Source organism: Eptatretus burgeri, chromosome 3 (assembly GCF_056783735.1).
Source record: "Eptatretus burgeri isolate ZD-2024b chromosome 3, Ebu_testis_v1, whole genome shotgun sequence".
Lineage (NCBI taxonomy): Eukaryota > Metazoa > Chordata > Myxini > Myxiniformes > Myxinidae > Eptatretus > Eptatretus burgeri.
Genome location: NC_140963.1, coordinates 57,590,560 through 57,611,387, shown reverse-complemented (window position 1 = coordinate 57,611,387; position 20,828 = coordinate 57,590,560). Strand labels below are relative to the sequence as shown.

Genomic DNA, 20,828 nt, shown 5'->3' with positions numbered 1-20,828 from the left:
GTTTTGTCCTTCCCACTCCCGCCCCTCGTGTCTCATGCCCCCCCCCCCCTTGCTGTGCGTTGTGTGTTAGCTCTCATACGAGCCTCGACAAGGTATACAAAAAAAGGTGGAAGGGCTGTGTGAGGTTGAGGTCATACCACTGTCTATCAACTTCCTCCTATTTATCCATCAGATTACTGCTCTGACCTTTCAGTCTTATAGGTCTGGTCAATTGCAGTCATCCAATTTCCTTGGTCCATTCAAGGTGATTCATTACTACTTTGACTTTTTTGCAGGATCTAAGGCTTGTTTTTAATAACTTGTTGTTTTATAGCTTTTTTTTATTTCTCGTTTGACTTTTTATTTTATTTTATAATCGCCTGTAATTGCTAATTTCCCCAACTCTCAGATTTTGGAATTGCTCCAAAGCAGAAAAACATCACATTTCATGCAACTCCAAAATTTACTTGAACTTGGCTTCTGGCAGAAACTGTGTTTGCACATCGGTACCGATTACCTCCACCACCGAAAGTGGACGGAAGTTATGTTTTCACCCCTGTCTGTTTGTCTGTCTGTGAGCAGGATATCTCAAAAAGTTCTGGGTTATATTTAGGACGAAATTTTGTGTGTAGGTTTGGTGTGTAACAAGGACAAATTTATTAGACTTTGGTGAAGATCCAGATCTGGATCAGATCACTATAATTTTTCAGTGATTCTTCACTATTGAGTGAATAGTCCAAAAATGATTATGTAGCATGATATCTCAAAAAGTTGTGCATGGATTTGAATGAAACTGAGTGGACAGCTTGGGTGTGTGATAAGGACTAATTGATTAGACTTTTGTTGAGGTCCAGATGTAGATCTGGCATATCAGTGGGATACAAAACATAGACTGTTCAGTCTGGCTGAGGTATGTGCTCTATCAAGTGGCATTTTCGTTTGTATTGAGATTGACATTGTTTTCATGGTTCAGCGATCATGATTGTGCCACTCAGGAAGTGTGTGGCTCAAGCAGCAGGAGTACATCACGTGGTTGGAGTGAGACGGTTAGGGTTAGGTGTTGATGGTGGAGTAAATTTCATGTATTTTATTTATTTATATATCAATTAATTTATTATACTTTGGTCTTAGTTCATTCAATGTTAAAATTATTGTGTATCAATTTAAGTAAAGGCATGTTGACCTACCTGTCCATCTTCCTAGATCTGGGCATGGATTTCCATGTGTTTGTTTTTCTTTCTGTGTTTTTTTGTCCCCCACCCCTCCAACAAGGTCGGAGATAGGGGACATTAAAATGAGGTCTGACCGATCATCCGTCCATGCTCTTTTGTGTTCACGATATTTCAAAAACCGTTCTTCAAGAATTAGCTTTCATATTACACAGATCTCTTCTTCATACCAACCAAAAGGCAGGAGACCTGGAGTATCAACTGCTTGTTGTATACAATGTCAAGGCTTGTGGAGGAGCAAGAACATAACGTTAAAATGTTAAAAGAGGAAAGATGTTGGGGAAAATGATAATTATATGGAAACCCCACCCCCCTTGCTGTATCCCTGTATCCCTATATCCCTATATCAGCAGGGATACAGCGCTGGGGGGGGGGGGGGTAAATACCAATTTGTGCTGTAGATAATTCTAAGACTGAAATATTTGCAATAATATATATTTTACAACAATAGCATTAAGTAGAAAGTGGGTGGGTGGGGGTGGGAGGACCTTAAGTAGGATTGAGTGCAAGGGTAGAGGGTGTTGGTGTTGGTTAAGTTAATGGGAAGGGACGGTATTATTCTAAGAGTTTAAGGAGAAGATGGTGGGGGTCAAGGTGCATTGTCTTAAAGTGAAGGTGAAGGGGTGGGAGTGTACAGTATTACTTTAAAGTTGAGGGAAGAGGTGCTGCCGAGTTAAGGGGAAACAGATACTGCATTGCTTTAAAGGTAAGTGGAGGGTTGACATAACTTTTAATTATCAGGGGGGTTTTTCTTTCAGGTGAACCAGGGGGGGTTATTTAAAGGCAACTGGGATGTATTAATTGAAGTCACTAAGTTGTATTCTGTTTACAAGGTTAGGACTCATTACTGTGGTTTAGGATTCATGGGGACATGCCATGCAACGTCAGAGGACATGAGTGAACATTTTGTAAACTAAACTGAAGGCCTAAACATGAAGAAGATGCTGCAGATATCCATGGACGGGCCGAACATCAATTGGAAATTCCACAAAATAAGCGTCTACGACATTGGATATATGATTGCTAAATGTTGCAAGTTGTGGCTTGTCCATACTTCATCGTACTTTTAAGGATGGATCTATTGCCTCTGGATGGTCCATTCAGGACCTTATGAAAAGCCGATGCAATCTCTTCAAAGGCACCCCAGCAAGAAGGCAAGATTATGCGACGGCAACTGGGTCAGACATATTCCCGTCAAAATTTTGTGGTCACAGATGGTTTGAAATTCCTGTGGTTGAGAGGGCCATTCAGATATGGTCAAATATGAAACGGTATATGAGCAAGGTTACACAAGGGACTCTCCGAAATCCCCAAACTACCCCTTTCTGACACTGATATCCTGCACCGAAGATAACCTATCAATGGTCAAACTTCTCTGCTTTCTGTCCATTGCTGAGCAGGTGTGACCATGTTTGGTGATGTACCAAACTGACAAACCGACGATGCCTTTTAATTGCTGATGACTTGCACAGACTGCTCTTTGTTCTTTTAAAGCGTTGTGTGAAGGCAGACGTGATGAAAGATTCTGGATCAATGACGAAAATAATGAAACTCGATCCGGAGGATAAGAACATCCATAACAAATATACTGAGGTGGTTCTTGGCTTTACAGCCGATCAGGAGCTCAATAAGTTAAAATCACATACCAGTACAGTCACTGTCAATAATAGGCAAGTCATTCAGGTGAGCATGGAGTGCAGAGACTTCTGGATGATGAAGACTGTGGCTAAACTGATGGAGAGGTCACCACTGAAGTACCCCCTGACAATATCCATGTCATGCCTTGACCCCAAACAGCTTGCATTAGCGAAGGATGAATGCCTGGAGAAATGAAGTAATTCCTCTCTGCACTCGTAGAAGAAAGTCGAGTCGTGGGTGGTGCGTGTGCCCGTGATGACGCACTTCAACAGTTTGAAGAGTTTATTGACCTCATTGCATCCTTTAACCACTTCACCTTCAAGGATTTCAATCAATGCAATGATATTTGTTCAATGATGAACAAACCAACATTCCAGCTTGGTGTGGAGGGTGCTGAAGGATTTGTTGCTAATTTCCCACAGACAAGCTACAGTAGAGTGGGGATTTTTGGTCGATAGACGTATTGAAGTGGATAACGTGCGTGCGGAGTTGGTGGTTGCACAACGCCTGATACGTGACCATGTGCCATTGCTGGTGGGATACAAAATATGAAAATTTTTGAAGCAACTTCTGATTTCAGAAACCTCAGCAAGACCAAATTAGTCATGCCCACTGAGAGGAAGAGAGAAGACAAACAGAAAATGCCGAATCTGGAAGGAAAAGGAAAGACCTGCTCTCTGACATACAGTAGATGAGCTGAAAAAAGAAAGTCTGTTCCCAGCGAACTTTTATCACAAAGCCAAACGGTTTAAGAAGAACTGCGAAAGAGAAAGAGGAACAGCTCATCTCTGTATCTTCTCTCTGTAGAGGAAAATATGTAAGAACTGAAGAAATAAAAATCAGATGTCCAAAGTAACATTTAGTCATAACTACTTGCTGCTGTGGACATTGTCCAAGACATTGGCTGGAAAAAAAGCATGACCTTGAACTTAAATTTGCATTAAGATTTCTGTTGAAATCGTGTAATTTACTGTAATAACACTCCTGGAAAATGACTTTTGTTGACCTGGAAAAGTGGAACTTTAAGTGACTGGGTGTATGAAGCAAGCCGCCTCTGCAAGAGCTTTTGAAGCAGCGCATGATACATGATAGGTACGTTTGGAGAAATCTGATCATGAATGGCGGTGGGCCACGACCTGACGGAACTGGATAACGATAAGTGTCTGAACCATGTAAATAACATAAATACGAAACAATTTTTGTTTTCACCAACACGTTAAACAGGAAGATGACCGTTCTGTTTGCTTTCTTGTTGCTGTTGTTTTTTTTTTTTTTTCCATATTTAATTAAGAGGTACAGGTAACGGTCATCTTGCCCTTAATTGCTCTTCCATGTGCACATCCTGGCACTCTCAAGTCTGAACTACTACTGCAGGTAGTGCTAATTATATGCCTATCCCCAAGCAGGGAATTCATCCACAATACTGGCACGCAATGGCTTACTTCTTGTAAGATACTTTGGAATCTTTAATACAGGTGGGCCATCCGGATTTACCTCCTCATTCAAAAGAAACTGAGCTCTCAAATGCAGTGCCCCCCTGCTGGCACTTCAGCTGAACACCAGTTTTTTTGTTAGCCGTTAGTTTATTGGGTATCGAACTCAGGATAGATAGATCAATAGTGAACCTTTAATACCAAGTGACCTCTTCTGCAGCTGTCCTAAATGAACTGGCCTCAAAGATGATTTTGAAGTTAGCCAAAACTGGTCGCATCGTTGCTTTCCTGATTTAAACATTACATTGGGCTGCCAGGATGACCTAGAGGGATGTACACTCACCTCTACGTCGTCTCGCCTTCGTTCGAATCTAGAATCCAGCTATAAACTGTTGTGTTTCACAGGCAGGGTGATTCATTAATGTGTGTGTGCCGTGAGGGGATGGACAACATTAAACGGGCGTCCCATTTGCCAGCATTCGTTGGTGGATGTTAACGATCCCACGGTGTCCTTCGTGAAGAGTAGGCAAGCTCTCACCAGCTCCATGGCCAAATTACAAATTCCTGCTCCAACCAGCATAAGGCCGAGCCGCATTCCCTTCAATGATGCAAACCAGTAGCCACAGGCTGCACACAAAATGATGAACATTCCTTTGTCCTTGTGTGGTGAATGTTGGTCAAGTCGTCTTTTATGATTACAGAAATTGAAAGTTTTTGCCATATGTCGTCGGTCTGTCTCGTTTGTATGTTTGTCTGTGAGTGTGATAACTCTTGAACGCTTTCAGCTATCTTCGTCAAACTTTACCGGAGGATTCCGAAGGACAAAAGTGAGGCTGTCGATGTTGTGTTTTTTTTAACTATGTATGTAAAAGATCAAGGTGACAGTGACGTCATTTGCATAAATCGGATGCGTTCCAAAAGTGTTTGCGCTATAGTTGACACAAACGAGTTTGAAAACATCACTTACAAATTCCAAGCACATTTGATAATCTGATCAAGATTTCCGTAAGTGGCTTGGGGACAGATGACGCATTTCCAAAATGGCGGCAGTCCGTTGAGGTATAACGTCGTTTCCATGGTAACGAAGTCGCCTATGTCAAAGCTTCTTCGGCTCATGAACTGATCGTCTCGTGCTCTGTGCCGAATAATCTTCTTGTTGTATGTGCACCTTGCTCACAAACCAACTGCATTTGCGTTGCTGTGAACCCTCACAAACCTCGTTACCCCTTCATGTGTCCCCATAGCTGCGGTATTCATGACATCCTCTTCCTGCTTTGTAAGTGTTGTTTTTTTTTTTTTATGTGATGTTTGATTCTTCTGTTTTCTACATTCTGTTTTGTACTCCACAGGTTCAAACGGCCCACAGTTGTTTACCATTGAACTTTGGGGCAGTCCAGATAAGCTTCCCAGAGCCCACACATGGTGAGTCACAGAGGCTGTTATCATTCTGATGATCGCCAGCTTTCTAGAGCATCCCTCTTGTGAAGCTTGAGCTGATCGTGTAAGATGGTCGTTTGGGGGCATTTCATTTCTCATCATGCATTGTTGATCCATACGTTTGCTTGTTTCATTTTTTTTTTATCGTGATTCCTGTGTGTTTTCAGTGTTTTGGTTTAAGCAACTCTTTCGTCAGAGTATCTTTTGAATATTCTGATCGTCATATGATGACTTTACATACAGAGCCACTTAATTTAACAACCAGGTATGACCGCAACATAAAATGACCGTTTTTACAGCCATTTTTCCCTGCTGTGCAGGGCTTTGGCTTTTTCTTGAGGCAATGTTTTATGGCCGGATGCCCTTCCTGACGCCAACCCTGGTCGCCTCTTACGACACACAGGGATATGGTACACCTATTCTAACCGGGGCATACACCGCGACCAGTACACTGGTACTCATTTCGCCGACCTCGGAAGGATGACAGGCTGAGTCAACCCCCTGGTGTTAATTCAGCAGCCAACGGGGCTTGAACTCAGGACCCTGGGATCCCAAGCCGCCACCCTAACCACTAAGCCAACACCAGGCTACATGACCGCAACATAAAGCTGCTTATTATTTTCCCACTACTGTATAACTCTCTATTCTAAGGCCTGTTTTTTTTTTCTGCCTAGCCCATATTGCCATGATGTTTCATTGCTCACTCTTGTATCGAAGATTTCGTTTGAGGTAGGAGTGTTCAGATGAGAGATCCGTTGTCCTCCATTAGGTGGTACATGATCTCTCCCTGCTGGGATAACGTTGTGCTCCATGGAAGTTTGGTGTCCACACTGCCAAGGAATAGCCTTGAAGCAGACGTCAGTCCACTATTTACATATCAACATCATTAATGGTTAACAGATTTCCTGCATAGACTCTCACGTTATACCATGTGAGGGTCATCGTCATTCAGGTACAGCTTTAAGTGATTGGACTGGCTCGGGCTGGTATGTGGATGTATGGGTCAACCAGACTGATAATGGTTAGAACGTCTGCTCTGAGTCTGGGAGGTCGGCGGTTCAAACCTCAGCCGAGTCGTACCAAAGCCATTAACAATTGTACTGGATGCTTCCTTGCTCAACATTCAGCATTTAAAACAGTAGAGCATCAACAAACAACCATATGTTAGCAACCATTGCTTAGGCTTGATGGGCTTCATGGCCTCCTGCATTGAAGTTCCTTTTAAGGGAGCATCTTATTATTATCCCCACGCCTTATTGTTATTATTATCCCCACGCCTTATTGTTATTATTATCCCCACGCCTTATTGTTATTATTATCCCCACGCCTTGTTGTTATTATTATCCCCACGCCTTAAAAAAAATGGCAGGATATTGTAATCGGCTCGGTCTATCGCCTCTGAAACGGTTGTGCAGAAATTCACCAAACTTGGTAGTTATGATCACCCCACGACACGAATGTCCAAGAGCAGTATCATTTTGGCCCCACCCCCTGGGGCCCTGGGGCAGGGTAAAAAGGTCAAATACCAAACAAAGCAATTACGGGCACATTTTTAAACATCACGAAACTTTGTACATGCAATCAACATTGGGGGACACATGAAATATGTAACGATGTTTTTTTGGGATTCGACCCCCGGTTCATGCTCCAGGGGGGAGGAACTTCGGATCACAGGGGTCAAAACAACATTTTTGTTTTTAACTAAAAACTTGATATTGGATCATTCCTGGTGGAACCTTTTTTGTCATCTTTCAGCTTTGCTTTCGGTTTAGCATGTCGTCGATTTCACTCTAGTTATTTTATTTATTTATTTTATACCTTTGGTCTCGGTTCCAGCGCACAGCAATAAGTGAAGCGTTTGGCGGAACAGTGTGGGCATGATAAGTAATGTGTTAGCGGCGACAAGGCAAAAGACACCACCGGTTACCATCTTCATGTTTTCAAAAAGGTTTAATGTTGTACATGGCTTTCTTCAGCACCATAAAAAGAGTTGTCAGAATCGGTCCGTGGCACCTGGTTTTGGGATTTACAGAGATCATTTCTTCTTCAGGTGAGATTCAACAATGGACAACATGCAGACTTGCCAGCAATTTTGAAGACGTTGCAATTACTATAATTACATCTTGAATGACAACTATACAAACAAATGACAATAAGTTGTTAGATCCTAAAAGAAAGAAGGAAAGAAATATTTGAATCGTCGTAAGCCTCATTATGTTCCGGAAGCCAACGTGAGAATATCAGAGGCAAACATACCGTCACTCAACGTAGACTCTCCTGAGGTGGTCTGATCTTTCAAGTCTCTAACGTATCCACAAAAACTTGGTGGCAGGTCGTCAAGTCCGTCACACACCTGTGTCCTGTCCTACTGTACATCTGTTCCTTTACTCTTGAAGGATGGTGTTACAATGGATGCTGCTCATGCTAAGACTGATCGATTGCATTAACTGTCATTGTGGAAAAGGCCACAGTCTACAATCCCTCTTTTTCTGCACCCAACCTTGAATACTCCCTCAAACATATGAGCTTCCATCCACCAAGTTGGAGCTCGTTACTCTTTACCTCCACAGTTGATGGAATCTGCACTTTAATCCTCAGGACTTGTTCATCTGTACCTTATCATGAAAAGTTATCAAACTTATTCCTATTCATAAGAAGAGTGCCAAAACTGTCCTTCTCAACTAAAGAGCGGTCAGCCTCCACCTTTGATATAAGCAAAACAATGCAATCGATTATTGCAGCAGACCTCAACTAATCTTTTCCCGAATTTTCTGATCATTTTGACTTTGCTCAGTTAATTCTACCCGAGCCATGCTGCTTCCACTATGTCAACAATAGATGAACACTATGTCATCCGAGGTCAGGGCTATCTTACTAGATATTCCCTCTATAATTGATACTGTCTGGCACCCTGTCCTGCTTTCCATACTGTCAGCTCATGGCATATTTTGTCGTCACCTCGTGTCCCTTAAGGTCACTTTCTACAACCAAGTCTGTTTCTAGTCTATATCGATGACCTATCTTCATTTGAAAATGCATTGCATCTTTTTTTTGTAGATTATTCCACCATGTGCAGGACTGTTCCTCACTCTCCCACCAGGCAGCTATCAACAGCATCCCTCTCTGCCAATCTTGAGAAAATAAGCAACTCTTCATCTTCCTGAAAAAGCTTACCTGTTACTGCAGGAAAAGTTCCACTCTCATCCTGTCTCTCCATTAGCGGCAGCTGATAAATCCTGCAAATACAGTAGTTTGTATGGTCAGCCTTTGGGTGGTACTGAAAACAGCTATGGAGCTCATTGGGCTTCACCATTAGCTGAGAACAGCTGAGGAAGGACTTGACCCTGTGAAGGAATACCGAAGCAGTTGGCGTCTTTCGAGGCTCGTTTGAAAATATGATGTGCTTCGGGCAGGTCATAGCCGATTACGGTGTGCAAGACCTCCGTCCAAAGTGTCATGGAATCCGGCTCCCTAATGTAGACTGGTGTTGCTGTTTTATTTAACTTATTTAAAACCATGGAGTCGAGGGTCCTCGGTTTCATCAGCATCTCACAACATTTATCAGCATCTCAGGGTATTGCTTCTTTGTCAGTGTTGGCAAATCAGTGGGTTTGCAGTCTTTTGGAAGCTCACTTTTTGTATTGCTTCTTCTGCCTCTCACTTTCTCACTTCTATGCCAAAACCTCCTCCACCCTCCCACCTCTTCCCTGTTTGGACTCTGCCAGAAAACTCGCACCATTACCCCTGCCAAAGTACAAGCTTAACGCTCACCTCCCTATTCATTCATGTTCTCTCATTAGTGAACCGGCTTTCCGAGTTTCGTTTCCTGCTCTGCCCTCCAGAGTCTACCTCCCTGTCTCTCACATTTCTGCCTTGGAGTTTTTCTTCATCCACTGAGACACTGATCACGCTTTACCTTCAACTCCTCACCTCTTGCTGTGATCTGTATATCCGTTTTTCTCATGTTCACCTTCACTCTACTTTCCGTCTGTTGACTCTTTGCTTTCTGTGTGTCTTGCTCTTCCATGAACCTTGACAAATAACCTGACAACCTTTGAATGAATAAATAACTCCAATAATGCCCTCCCTCCCCTCCTCTTCCCTCCCGGAAAAAACGTGTGATAATTACCCTCGCCGAAAGATTCGGAGAGGGTATTGCATTTGGGTCCGTTTGTTTGTTTGTCTGTCTGTTTGTGAATGTTTCAATGATAATTATGACGTCATAGGTCATATGGTGTGGCAGCCATATTGGAAAAAACTTTGGACCTCGATATCTCCGACACCACACCAAGGAAAATTTTGAAACTTGGCACACGGCAAGTACTCCTCGTGGGGAATGAGTGTGATTTTTTTTTTAATTATTATTTAATGACGTCATAATTGCATATGTAGAACGCCACATCCGATCAGTATGAAAATGTTTGAGGTCATCTAAGGATAAAGTGGTCCACAGAAAAAAAATATCATGACGTCATCGGTCACATGGTTTGGCAGCCATATTGGATTTACCTGAAAACCGATAAAAATACACCACTCAAAAGAAGTCCTGGTGAGGGTTTGCAATCTCTGATTGCTCTTTTTCTTGTTGTATTTGTTTTTTTTAAACCTCATCACAAATGAAAAAGGCATGTTTTTGTTTTGCCTTTATTTTTTCTTTCATTTATTTATTTTTACTCAATAACTTGCACATTGTGCTGGTATCTTGGTACGCTCCAGACTGGAAACTGTGAAGAAAGCTCGACTCCAGAAGTCGACCCAACATACCCGTCGCTCCTGTACATTGCGCAGTTATTGCTTGATACTATTCCATCTAAGCCGTGGTATATCTGACACTGAAATTCTCTTTGCTGCCTAATTTATATCTGAAGTGTTTTTGAAAGTTTGTTTTGCACTGCAAATGCAATTAACATTTGGTCTGAATTGCAGCAATACCAGGCATTGAACAAAACCCTAATCACAACAGCAGTTTGTCATTGACATAACTTTCTTACCGTCCACCCAACAATTGATCAAAATGCATTTCTACTTCCCACTTTTCCCCAATATTGAATGTAGTTCCACACAACATGGTTCGCACAGTTATGGTAGACCCACTTTCCAGGAGTTTTCCAGGACAAAAAAAATTGTTTTCCAGGACTTTGAATACAAATGGTTAATGTAATCGGTGACATTGGGATAAACCACAACAATAAGAATGAAACCTTGTTTGTTTTCCGTTATTCCATTTAATATTTAAGTAACTAAAAACAACCATTTCATCCGAGAACAGCCTGGGGAGTGGGTTGGTTGAGGAAGGTGGGGGGAGGGGGGGTAAATATATTTTATGCCTTGACTAATAATAATCCCCCCTGTGCAGCAGGGGTCAGTAAACCACTTGCACTGTGGCACATGTACAGGCAAAAAATGTAAATCGGCTCCCCCCTCGTCACGGTTATTCGGACTACCCTCCCTTTATGAATGTCTCCAACACCTTCCCCACGACTGAAGTCAAACTAACAGGTCTATAGTTCCCCAATTCTTTGGTTCCTTTCTTAAATAATGGTGTTACATTTGCTACTCTCCAATCCCCCGGTACCTGTCCTGACTTCAACGAGCTGATATAGTGGCTAACATCTCATTGTGTACACTGCCACTTTTAGTTTTCCTATTTGCTTCACATCGACTCTTGCATCACCTCTAAAACCTCTCCTCACCTCTGAGATAGACACCCTTAGCTATTGGTAATTCCCTTGTGTAAATGCTGAAGCAAAATAATTCTTCAATAATCCTGCCATATCACTTTTCATCACAAACCAATCTCCTGTGCTATTCCTCAATTGGACTAAACTTCTCTCAACCTTTTTGTTATGCCTTTCTATTGTTTAATTTTTCGGGTCATATCCTTCCATTATCCTTATCGTATTCTCTTTTAGCTTGCCGAGTTAATTTCTCTGCCAACGCAGCCGAAGATGCAAGGAGATGTTATGTTTTTGGGTTATCCGGCTAACTGCGCATGCATAGCAGATTTTTTTTCGATAACTTGTGAACTGCTAAAGGGATTTTGACCAAACTTGGTGGAAATATGTACAATGATACAAAGATGAACTGATTAAATTAGGGGGTGAAAGATCAAAACAAATGTGACCTTTAGTTGAAAGTTGCAGATTTTCAGTTTTGACCAAATTTGGTACAAGCACAGTATGTACTATGATGCAAAGATGAACTGATTCGATTTTGGGGTCAAAGGTTATGTGACCTTTGGCAGAGGCATATAAATTGATGCATTCACGGCAAATTCCATTTCCTATAAATTCCATCATGGCAAATTCCACAAGCCTCGGTTTACTCCGATCCTGATACAAGTCTGTCTCCAATGTTGTTATTAGTCTCCTACCAGTTTCACCGTAGGGGATGAGAGGTTTACTCTCTGTCTGTCTGTCCCACTTGTGGTTGTTTTTTTTCATACTTTTTTTTTTTTCCCACATACCCTTTAACATATTCAACTGAAACCTGGTACATGGTTTTATTATGATAAGTTACATACCAAATTCAAGTTTCAGGGCGTTTCATAAATTTTATTATATACCGGTTATACTGGCATAATTTTGCATATCAATATACCGATATTGAAATTCTGAATATAAGGGTGTACCAAAAAAAAAACCGGAATGAAAAGAAAAACCCGACATGTCACCAACAAATCGAAGAAAGGTGTTTACAATCTTTAAATACCGTACATGATTTAAAAAGCTTTGATGCACTCAGCTACACCTGGGACAGTGGATCGTATGATCTCAAGACGAACCAAGAAGGCACAGTAGGTTTTAACTTTTAACCCTAAGCACCATACAGGCAATTGTTTTTTTATTTGCCCTTGTAACTGGTTTTAAAGCAATTGCCAATTGGTTATCTATCTATATATTACTAAAACTCTCATCTTGTATGTATGTATGTATGTATGTATGTATGTATGTATGTATGTATGTATATGTTCCCGAAATACAGCCAAAACCGTACACGATAGCACAAAATTTTTAGGGCCACCCTACTCACCATTCTCCTGTGGTGTGCAGTATCAGGTTTCGTTCAAATTGGGCAACAAAAAAAATTATTAAAAAATCAATTCCTCATTCAGTCAAGTACTCTTTGGGAGAATTTGATCAATGCAAACTTCACCGGTTTGTTGTTTGTTTGTTTTTTGAAATGATTTTTTTTTATCAACCGCTGTCACAACGGGAACCCAATGGGTTCACAGCAGTGTGACCACTCCTTGTCTTTTTTCACAAGATCTTGACTATTCGTTGTTCACCTTGGCGTCTTGGTTTTCTATAGGTTTCCTTGGCGTATAGGTTTTCTATTAATTATCATCGCTTTTCCGAAACCTTGTGAATTCTTGGCTTTTTTCATTGGCTCACCTTGGCATTTATGAAAATGAGGAGTGGTCACACTGGTTCACGGGTCGTCTAGTTATTTATATGAATCGGGTGTGCTTTAGAAACCCTGTGCCGATTACCGACATGGCGATCCGTGATAGTCATACCGGTACGATAGTCATACCGACATGGCAATCCACGAGAGCGATACTGGCCTGTTCCGATAAACGATACTGATCTCGCTTGAAAACAAAATAATTTTTAACACAAGTTGAAGTTGGAAGTAAAAATGACTGTTCTTATCATTGGGGGAGGGGAAGCCCCATTTGGGAATACTTTGATAAATTACCATGTGCCAATGATGTTTACATCATGTATTGAATATGGAGACGTAATGGACCATTGGACCATGACATTTTTTGGAACCTGCGTAAAAACATTTTTTTGATTGAGTTATTATATTTTAATACCAGCATATAGCGGTATGAGCCCACCAGTATATCGATATCAGGGGGGGGGAGGGGGAATTGATGCCGACGGAGCCGAAATAGAACCATATTCTTTCAAACCAGAATACGGTGAAGCAGAGCTGAGGAATGTGCAAACTGCATCTACTTCAGAAGAAGACAGATACTTCAGGATAGTGACAGTGTGGAGGAGAAATATGGGTAGGGAAGGCTGAGCCAGGTGCGAATGCGGACATGGTGAAGAAATGTCTACAGCACGGGAATGCGTGTGTTGCCTGGATTGCGATTTACGACACGATAAATTGAACAAATGCGACGTTCTTGGGTAACTCCAGTTCCTGGGGTCGAGAATACGGTGAACCCAGGTGTTTGAGTTGCTCTTTTCATTGATTTCTTGATGTGGAAGGGGTCGGGCAAGTTGGCGTTGCAGAACAGGTATGGTTCCAATTTCTAACATTGATACTTGAGTAATCAGGAGAGCAAAGGCGTGTAAAAACGCACCTGTAACTTTTAATTGTCCGTTGTGTGGTGGTCAGTGCATGAACGAAAACTGGAACTTGTGGAAAAAGTTTTGGAAACGTTTGCTTTGCGGTGGTTATGAAGCTTAGCTTCCATGAAAGAGCAGGTCATCGCAAAAAAACAAACATTAATCTAATATCACCATTTTGTTTTACTAATACATCCACTCCCTAAGGGAGTGGCAGGAAGAGTCATGTTATTCTGCTCTTTGGGGTTTCTCGATTACGATAGAGCTAGGCCCTCGGGTCTGTTAGTTTGTGGTGGATGCAATAAGCACAGAATGCCTCAAGGATATTTGGATCCCTCCAAATTTATTTTAAGTGTTAAATGGCAGTAGCGACTATTTAAAAAGGTAATCATACGTGTTTGTGCTTTATTATATATTTTTTTATCATTTTTATCATTCATATTACTCTTGCTGAGGGAGAGGGTATTACATTTGGGTCCATTTGTCATTTGGCAAAATTGAAAAGAAAATTGTGTGTGTCGGTGACTGGCCAAGGACAGCAACACTTAATTTTGGTGAAGATCCGAATCCGGATCTGAGAAAAAATTTTTTCAGAGATTCTTCACCATTGAGAGTCGAGCCAAAATGACATACACAGCACAATATCTCAAAACATTATGGATGGATTCTGCAAAAACTTTGTGGACCGGTTGGGTGTGTGAAAAGGACTAATTGATTCAGTTTTGGTGAAGATTCGAATCTGGATCCACATTCGAGAATGTTTTCAAGTGATGCTTCCCCATTGAGAAATCGGGTCAAAAACTATATATAGCGCAATATCTCAAAAGGCTATGGATGGATTCCGCAGAAACTTTGTGGACAGGTTGGGTGTGTGAAAAGGACTAATTGATTCGATTTTGGTGAAGATCTGAATCTGGATTCGAGAATTCGGATCTTCACTAAAAGATCCGAATTCTTGATCCAAGGACAGTGAAACTTGGTTGGACAGGTTGCAAATTTTGGTGAAGATCCGAAACCGGCCAAGAACAGCAACTCCTAATTTTGGTGAAGATCTGAATGTGGATCTGAGAATTTTTTAAGTGATTCTTCACCATTGAGAGGGCCAAAAACGATAAATAGCACATTATCTCAAAAGATTGTGGACGGATTCAGACGAAACTTAGTGGACAGGTTGGGTGTGTGACAAGGACAAATCGATTCAATTTTGGTGAAGATCCAAATCCGGATCCAGACACGAGAGTTATTTAATTTTAACTGATTCTTCACCATTGAGAGATGGGGCTAAAAACGATACTGCATGATATCTCAAAAAGTTGTGCACGGATTCAGATTAAACTGTCGATCTTAAGTGCTTTATCTCTGTCTCCGATCTCTTATTAGCCACCAAGCTTGATTATTAGCAACAAAATCTCGCTCTCACAATAACCCAATGGTGACCAGTGTACAGTATATCAATTCACAATCTTTCTTGTTCAGGATCTCTTAAAATGCAATGTTAAAAGCAAAAATTTCAGTGGAAATTAGAGAAGAGGTATTTTCTACTCATGGACTTTCTTTAAAGCTCTGGGTTTTAATGGTTTTGTCAAATGTGCTTTTGCTTGCACTTTCTTAAGTCCATCCATCCATGGGACCATACTCTGTACAGAGCATTGGTGCTGCCAAAGCAGTCTCCTTGGCTATTGGACACAATCCTGGATGGGTCGTCACTCTGACACAGGATACAGCAAGCAGGTACTCATTTTGCCAGTACTCATTGCAGTGGTGGAGTGGTGGTGGGGGTGGAGGGTAGGAACATCAAACGGTTGACATGTTTTTAAAACTTTTCACATTAGTTTGTCCGCTGCTTTTTCCGTATAAATTCCATGCAATACCCATGCAGTCACACATGTTTACTGCAATGGAACAATCAGTTTTTCTCTCTTCTATAGCCGGGGTAACAGACAAAATAACTTGGCTTTCGCAATTACAATTATTATTTCTTACAATGTTTTTAGTTGGCATGTTCTTAATGCCTTCACTATCTCTCTGTGCCTAGCTTTCTAGTGTAACTGCCATTAAATATGATCTGCCCTCTCCCACCCCCTCCTTACCACCAAACGCGATTACCCCGCACAGGCAAAGTGAAAAGTGGGGTTAAACAATGGGTTCACTTTGTTTTTTTGGCTGTCTGTCCACAAATGTGAGTTTATGATTGAGAAACAACTTGATTTCATTTGAATGTTCGATTTTCAACGCAAATCTGAACATTAATCGGAAAACGAAGCTGCAGTTTAGCAGTTCTTTGGCTCTGAATTTGTCCCGATCGTGCACGCACAGAAAGGAGTGAGATAGTTTTTCTGGTCCGTTTGCCCATCGAGCAATCAGCAAAAATTGAAAATCATTCCAAACAGGAAATGTACAGCTTTTAGCAACATCATAAAGGACACAAACAGGCACAAATAACGAATGTCACGTGTTAAATAAGGGGATGTAAAAGTCTGCATCACCGGTGGTGAACCTCTGAAAGAAAACATTCCACAGCCTTTAAAATATTTACTATATTTCAATTTAATTATACGCTCGAACAAAAGAACACAAATCACCTTTTTACCACTTTAAAAATCCTTCCGTATAGTGGTACGGTGCTTGGAAAAATATTTTGAAATTTTGCATCATCTCGACCAATCAAATTCGCTGCTCACAGATCCCACCCATGTTCTTTTTTGTTTTTCTCAAGACTGCATGTGGGGTAAAGTGTTCGATCAACTCTCATCTAGATGATTATATGACCACCACGTGGAAGTGCTCTGTTCGTGGCAACAATAAGTTTCCATTTTACAGAATTGCTTCGGTCGTTATAGTCTGAAAATACAATTTGTCACCTGCACTTTGAAAAGTATATCGGAACGTGTGTATCGCTTTCTGACGTAAACGCCACCATCAAAACGTCCAGCTCGTACGTCATGTCCGTTCCAAGGCAACATTCATTCCCGTTGGTGTTCTAACCAGGTTTACACTCTTTGTACACGTTCAGCGTCGCCAGCAAAGTGTTAATCCCACAAAAACATCTTTTCAACAATCCCCACTTACAATATCCTTACTTATGGACATTTTCTATCATTTACCATTCTATTATCCTCATGCACGCTTACTTACCTACCAAACAGTAATGCTTCTTAAAGATTATAATGTATCATTTGCTACACACACACACACACACACACACACACACACACACACACACACACACACACACACACACACACACACACACACACACACACACACACACACACACACACACACACACACACACACACACACACACACACACACACACACACACACACACACACACACACACACACACACACACACACACACACTGATTTCTTCAGACCTGTAAACACAACACAACTTTATGCAGCAAATTAAAATGCACAACTTCTTGCATACTTTCAGCAACTTTGCTGGAGCTATCGCATGATTTCATCGTCCACCCGTGGGCTACACTTAATTTAAATATCCAAGTTGCAGAAGATTGAGCGGTGCTTCATTTTTATTTTTTGCAACTTCAAAAGTATGAGTGCACATTATCAATTTTTTGTTGCACAACAAGAAGTGGCATCATGCTTACAAGCCTTTATAAGTGTACTTCAATAAAAATGTTTGTTTCCAGACATACACGCTTGCCTTTCCCTAACCCTCTCCGTAGTTTCAACCGCCTTGACCTCCCACCTTACGAGTTATTTGAGGACCTCCGTGATCGACTTAATGTCGCTATCGAGAATGCTCAGGGCTTCGAAGGCGTGGACTAATTAACCAAGTCATCACTCCCAACATCATCCTACTGTCCAGGATAAAAGGAGAAAGTACAAAGCCATGGCAGCTCGACCAACCCAAGATCTCCTATCCTGTGACCTGCACCCAGGAATTTTCTGCCTCCCCATGAAAAAACAAAAAGTACCTTCGAGCGAATCAAGTCCAAAAGTCGAAGGTTTTTGTTTTTCCAATTTTCAGCCACAACTCGATCTCATAAACCCTTTTACATGGACATCCTACCATGGGTCTTCACAACATGGCGGTGTTATTTTGCACTAACTATTTTATGCAGAAGCATGTAGAACCTCTGATTTGGTTTCATCACTTCCTCAACATTTGATCATAAAAATGCTTCATTTGCTTGATGCAATGAACATCTCTCCCTCTTTCCTTCCCTCTTGGAATGTTCAGGAAGAGTGGAAGGCTGAATAATGGGTGGAAGAAATAAGAGGCAGATCTTTCAATATGCTACCTGAGTCGTGTTGTTTTTGTTGGTTTTTTTTTTCCTCCCTTTAAAAAGGTATGTAAACTTGTACAAAAAAACAAACAAACTAAAAACAAAACCCAAGGAAGTTTTTCGCCTTGGGCTGTAAATGCAGTGCCCTTATTGTCTGTACTTTTGTGCTATGTTTGTGCTCACTGACCAGTGCTTCGCACACCACGCTCACCAACAAACAGAGTTCGGTGCCACACTTCCTGACGAAGTTTCGCCAAATGTTATGGAATCCTTTATACATCCCTTTTTTATACACACCTGCTGGGGGATTAGCAGGTGAGCTGTTTTAAGTGCCTCAGGCCTACTGCAAAAACGGGAAGCTATTTCACTGTGTCCCCAAACACAGCTCGGCAACACAAGGTCGAAGCAGGCCGTGCACTCGTGTGGAATTTTGTTATAAGTTACACTATTCTGACCTCTACACTTATCCAAGGGCAAGTTGAGGAGCAATGAGCCAGAAGTTTGTAGCCCCTGCGCCGTGGGTGTGAGGTCGTCTTGTTTACCGTTGCCGTCTAACTGGATCGGGCAAGTGATGGAATGTTTCAGCCAAAAGCATTCGCTGTACAGTGCATGTCTCTGTGTTGCCAAAATGAGGGATCTGCACCCAGGGCCTTTGCCTGCATTGTATCGAGTGTAAAGTGACGGCTTCAACTACGTGCATGTCCAATTGGTCCCGTCAAATCTCACCTTGACATTGTTACCTCTTATTCAGTATGTGAGCTGAGGAGCAAGTGAGATTGATGCGACATGTTTTGTCATGTGCAATATGTAAACAAACCAACAAAACTTTACAAATGAATGAGATGCACATTTATCTCCTTCATCCACAAAGAATCTTTGTAAAACCAATAAAAGTGCTGATTTGTTGCACTCTGTGTGGGGTACATGCACTCAAATCATTTCACATTTTGCTTTCTTTACTTCAGTAATGCTTTGTCCATTTTTTAGGGTTTTTTAACCTTAAAAAAAAACAAAAAACGATGGTTTACAGTTCTACCAAGGGCATGGCTTGGTTCTGTTTGCATGTCAGACACAGTCCCAGCGACAAGCGCTGCCATTATTTGTTCGTATCCTGCATGATTCACACCTCAGGCCAGTAATACAATTCTGCCGGTCATGGATCGTCGTGCCCTTACCTCGTGATGCTTTGCTGTGAATGACTTGCTTTTACGGCTTTTGATGTACATTTGTTTGTCCGGAGCATTGCCCTTACTTATACCATTTTTAATGTACAAAATTCTTTAAGATAATAAAAAAGTTAATCTTTGAATCTTCATTGGCTTTTTGATGTTTACGTTGGCTTCCCCTTACAGTTAAACGGTGTATGAATATCAAACATAGCAATAAGTGTAAGTTGCTAAAATTTGCATTAGCAGCAGAAATGTTTTTGAATGATACACTCGACAACACACTATTTCACACATGACATTCGCATGTACTCTCCCACTCATTCTGCCATTCTCTACACTCTTTATGCTCAAGGAAGAATGAGGTAGCAGAGGAGCATGCAGATGCAAGAGGATGATTGAACAGGAGGAGAAAGGAGTAAAGGAAAGGGAGTGAGAGGTTGTGAGTCGAGAACAGAAAAAAATCATGGGTCTGGATGGAGGATGACTTTATTGTGGTGCACTACCAATTTGAAGCCTTACGAGGAAGAGCATAAATTAACAGGCTTGAGGAAGAAGGTTCCACAAGTGGAAGAAAAGAGTGGAGGTGAACCTGGATGTTGTGGAGTTCAATAAGGAGGGGTGGCTGTAAGAATGTGTGCCATTTGGAAGAAATGAAGAGAGATGACGCAATACCTGAGGAGAGGCAGTAGAAAACGGGGGTCACTAACCTGAATGAGCAGTGAGTCGTTTGCTCCTTTCTCCATTGTGAGAGATGCCACTAGTATAAAGAGAACCAGTTACACTTAATTTCAGTCTCATCTCTGATCATCAGTTTGGATTCCGTCCTGGTTACTCAACTTTGGACACGTTTCTTCTCTAAATCTCAAAAAAGACATTAAGACTGTCTCCTTTAGACATATCTCAGGAATGACACAGTCTGCCATCCTGCATTGCTTGCCAAGCTCTCTGCCTGTGGCATAGGAAGGATATCTGACTTTTTCCACTCACGCAGTTAATGTGCTGCCATCAATGGAACCTTCTCCTCCCCTTCTCCCAGTGGAGGCTGAAGTTCCCCAAGGCAGTGTATTAGGCTCGGTCATGTTCCTCGTCTATACAAAATTACCTCTCCGATGCTCTGGAAAACCATCTTGCTTTTTGCAGACGAGACGACATCGTGTTGTGCAATACTCCATCGGTCTACGAGGCAGACAGTAACTGCATCTCTCTCTCTGCTTATTTGGAAATTATTATTGTGGACACTGGTCTGACAAATGGAACATGTCCTTCAATCCTGGAAAATCTCAATCTTACCTCGTCACTCCAATAGGATCTTCAAACAAACCCACCTATTTATTTTCGAAGAGGTTCATTCTGGACCTTCTCAGCCTCACCATCAGCCA

At 41.5% G+C, this 20,828-nt stretch overlaps 1 protein-coding gene across 7 annotated transcripts in view; it reads left to right on the top strand.

Annotated features, from left to right (window-relative positions):
- The window catches only part of LOC147029978 (E3 ubiquitin-protein ligase NEDD4-like), a 325,864-nt gene extending 306,269 nt beyond the window's left edge, over nt 1–19,595 (top strand). For all 7 annotated transcript variants that reach the window (XM_085873551.1, XM_085873550.1, XM_085873549.1 and 4 more), the window contains 2 exons: nt 5,629–5,701; nt 17,717–19,595. In XM_085873551.1, the coding sequence (XP_085729677.1) occupies nt 5,629–5,701; nt 17,717–17,819 (176 nt within the window). In that variant the 3' untranslated portion in view covers nt 17,820–19,595. The remainder of the gene's footprint in view (nt 1–5,628; nt 5,702–17,716) is intronic.
- The last annotated feature ends 1,233 nt before the right edge of the window (nt 19,596–20,828 follow it).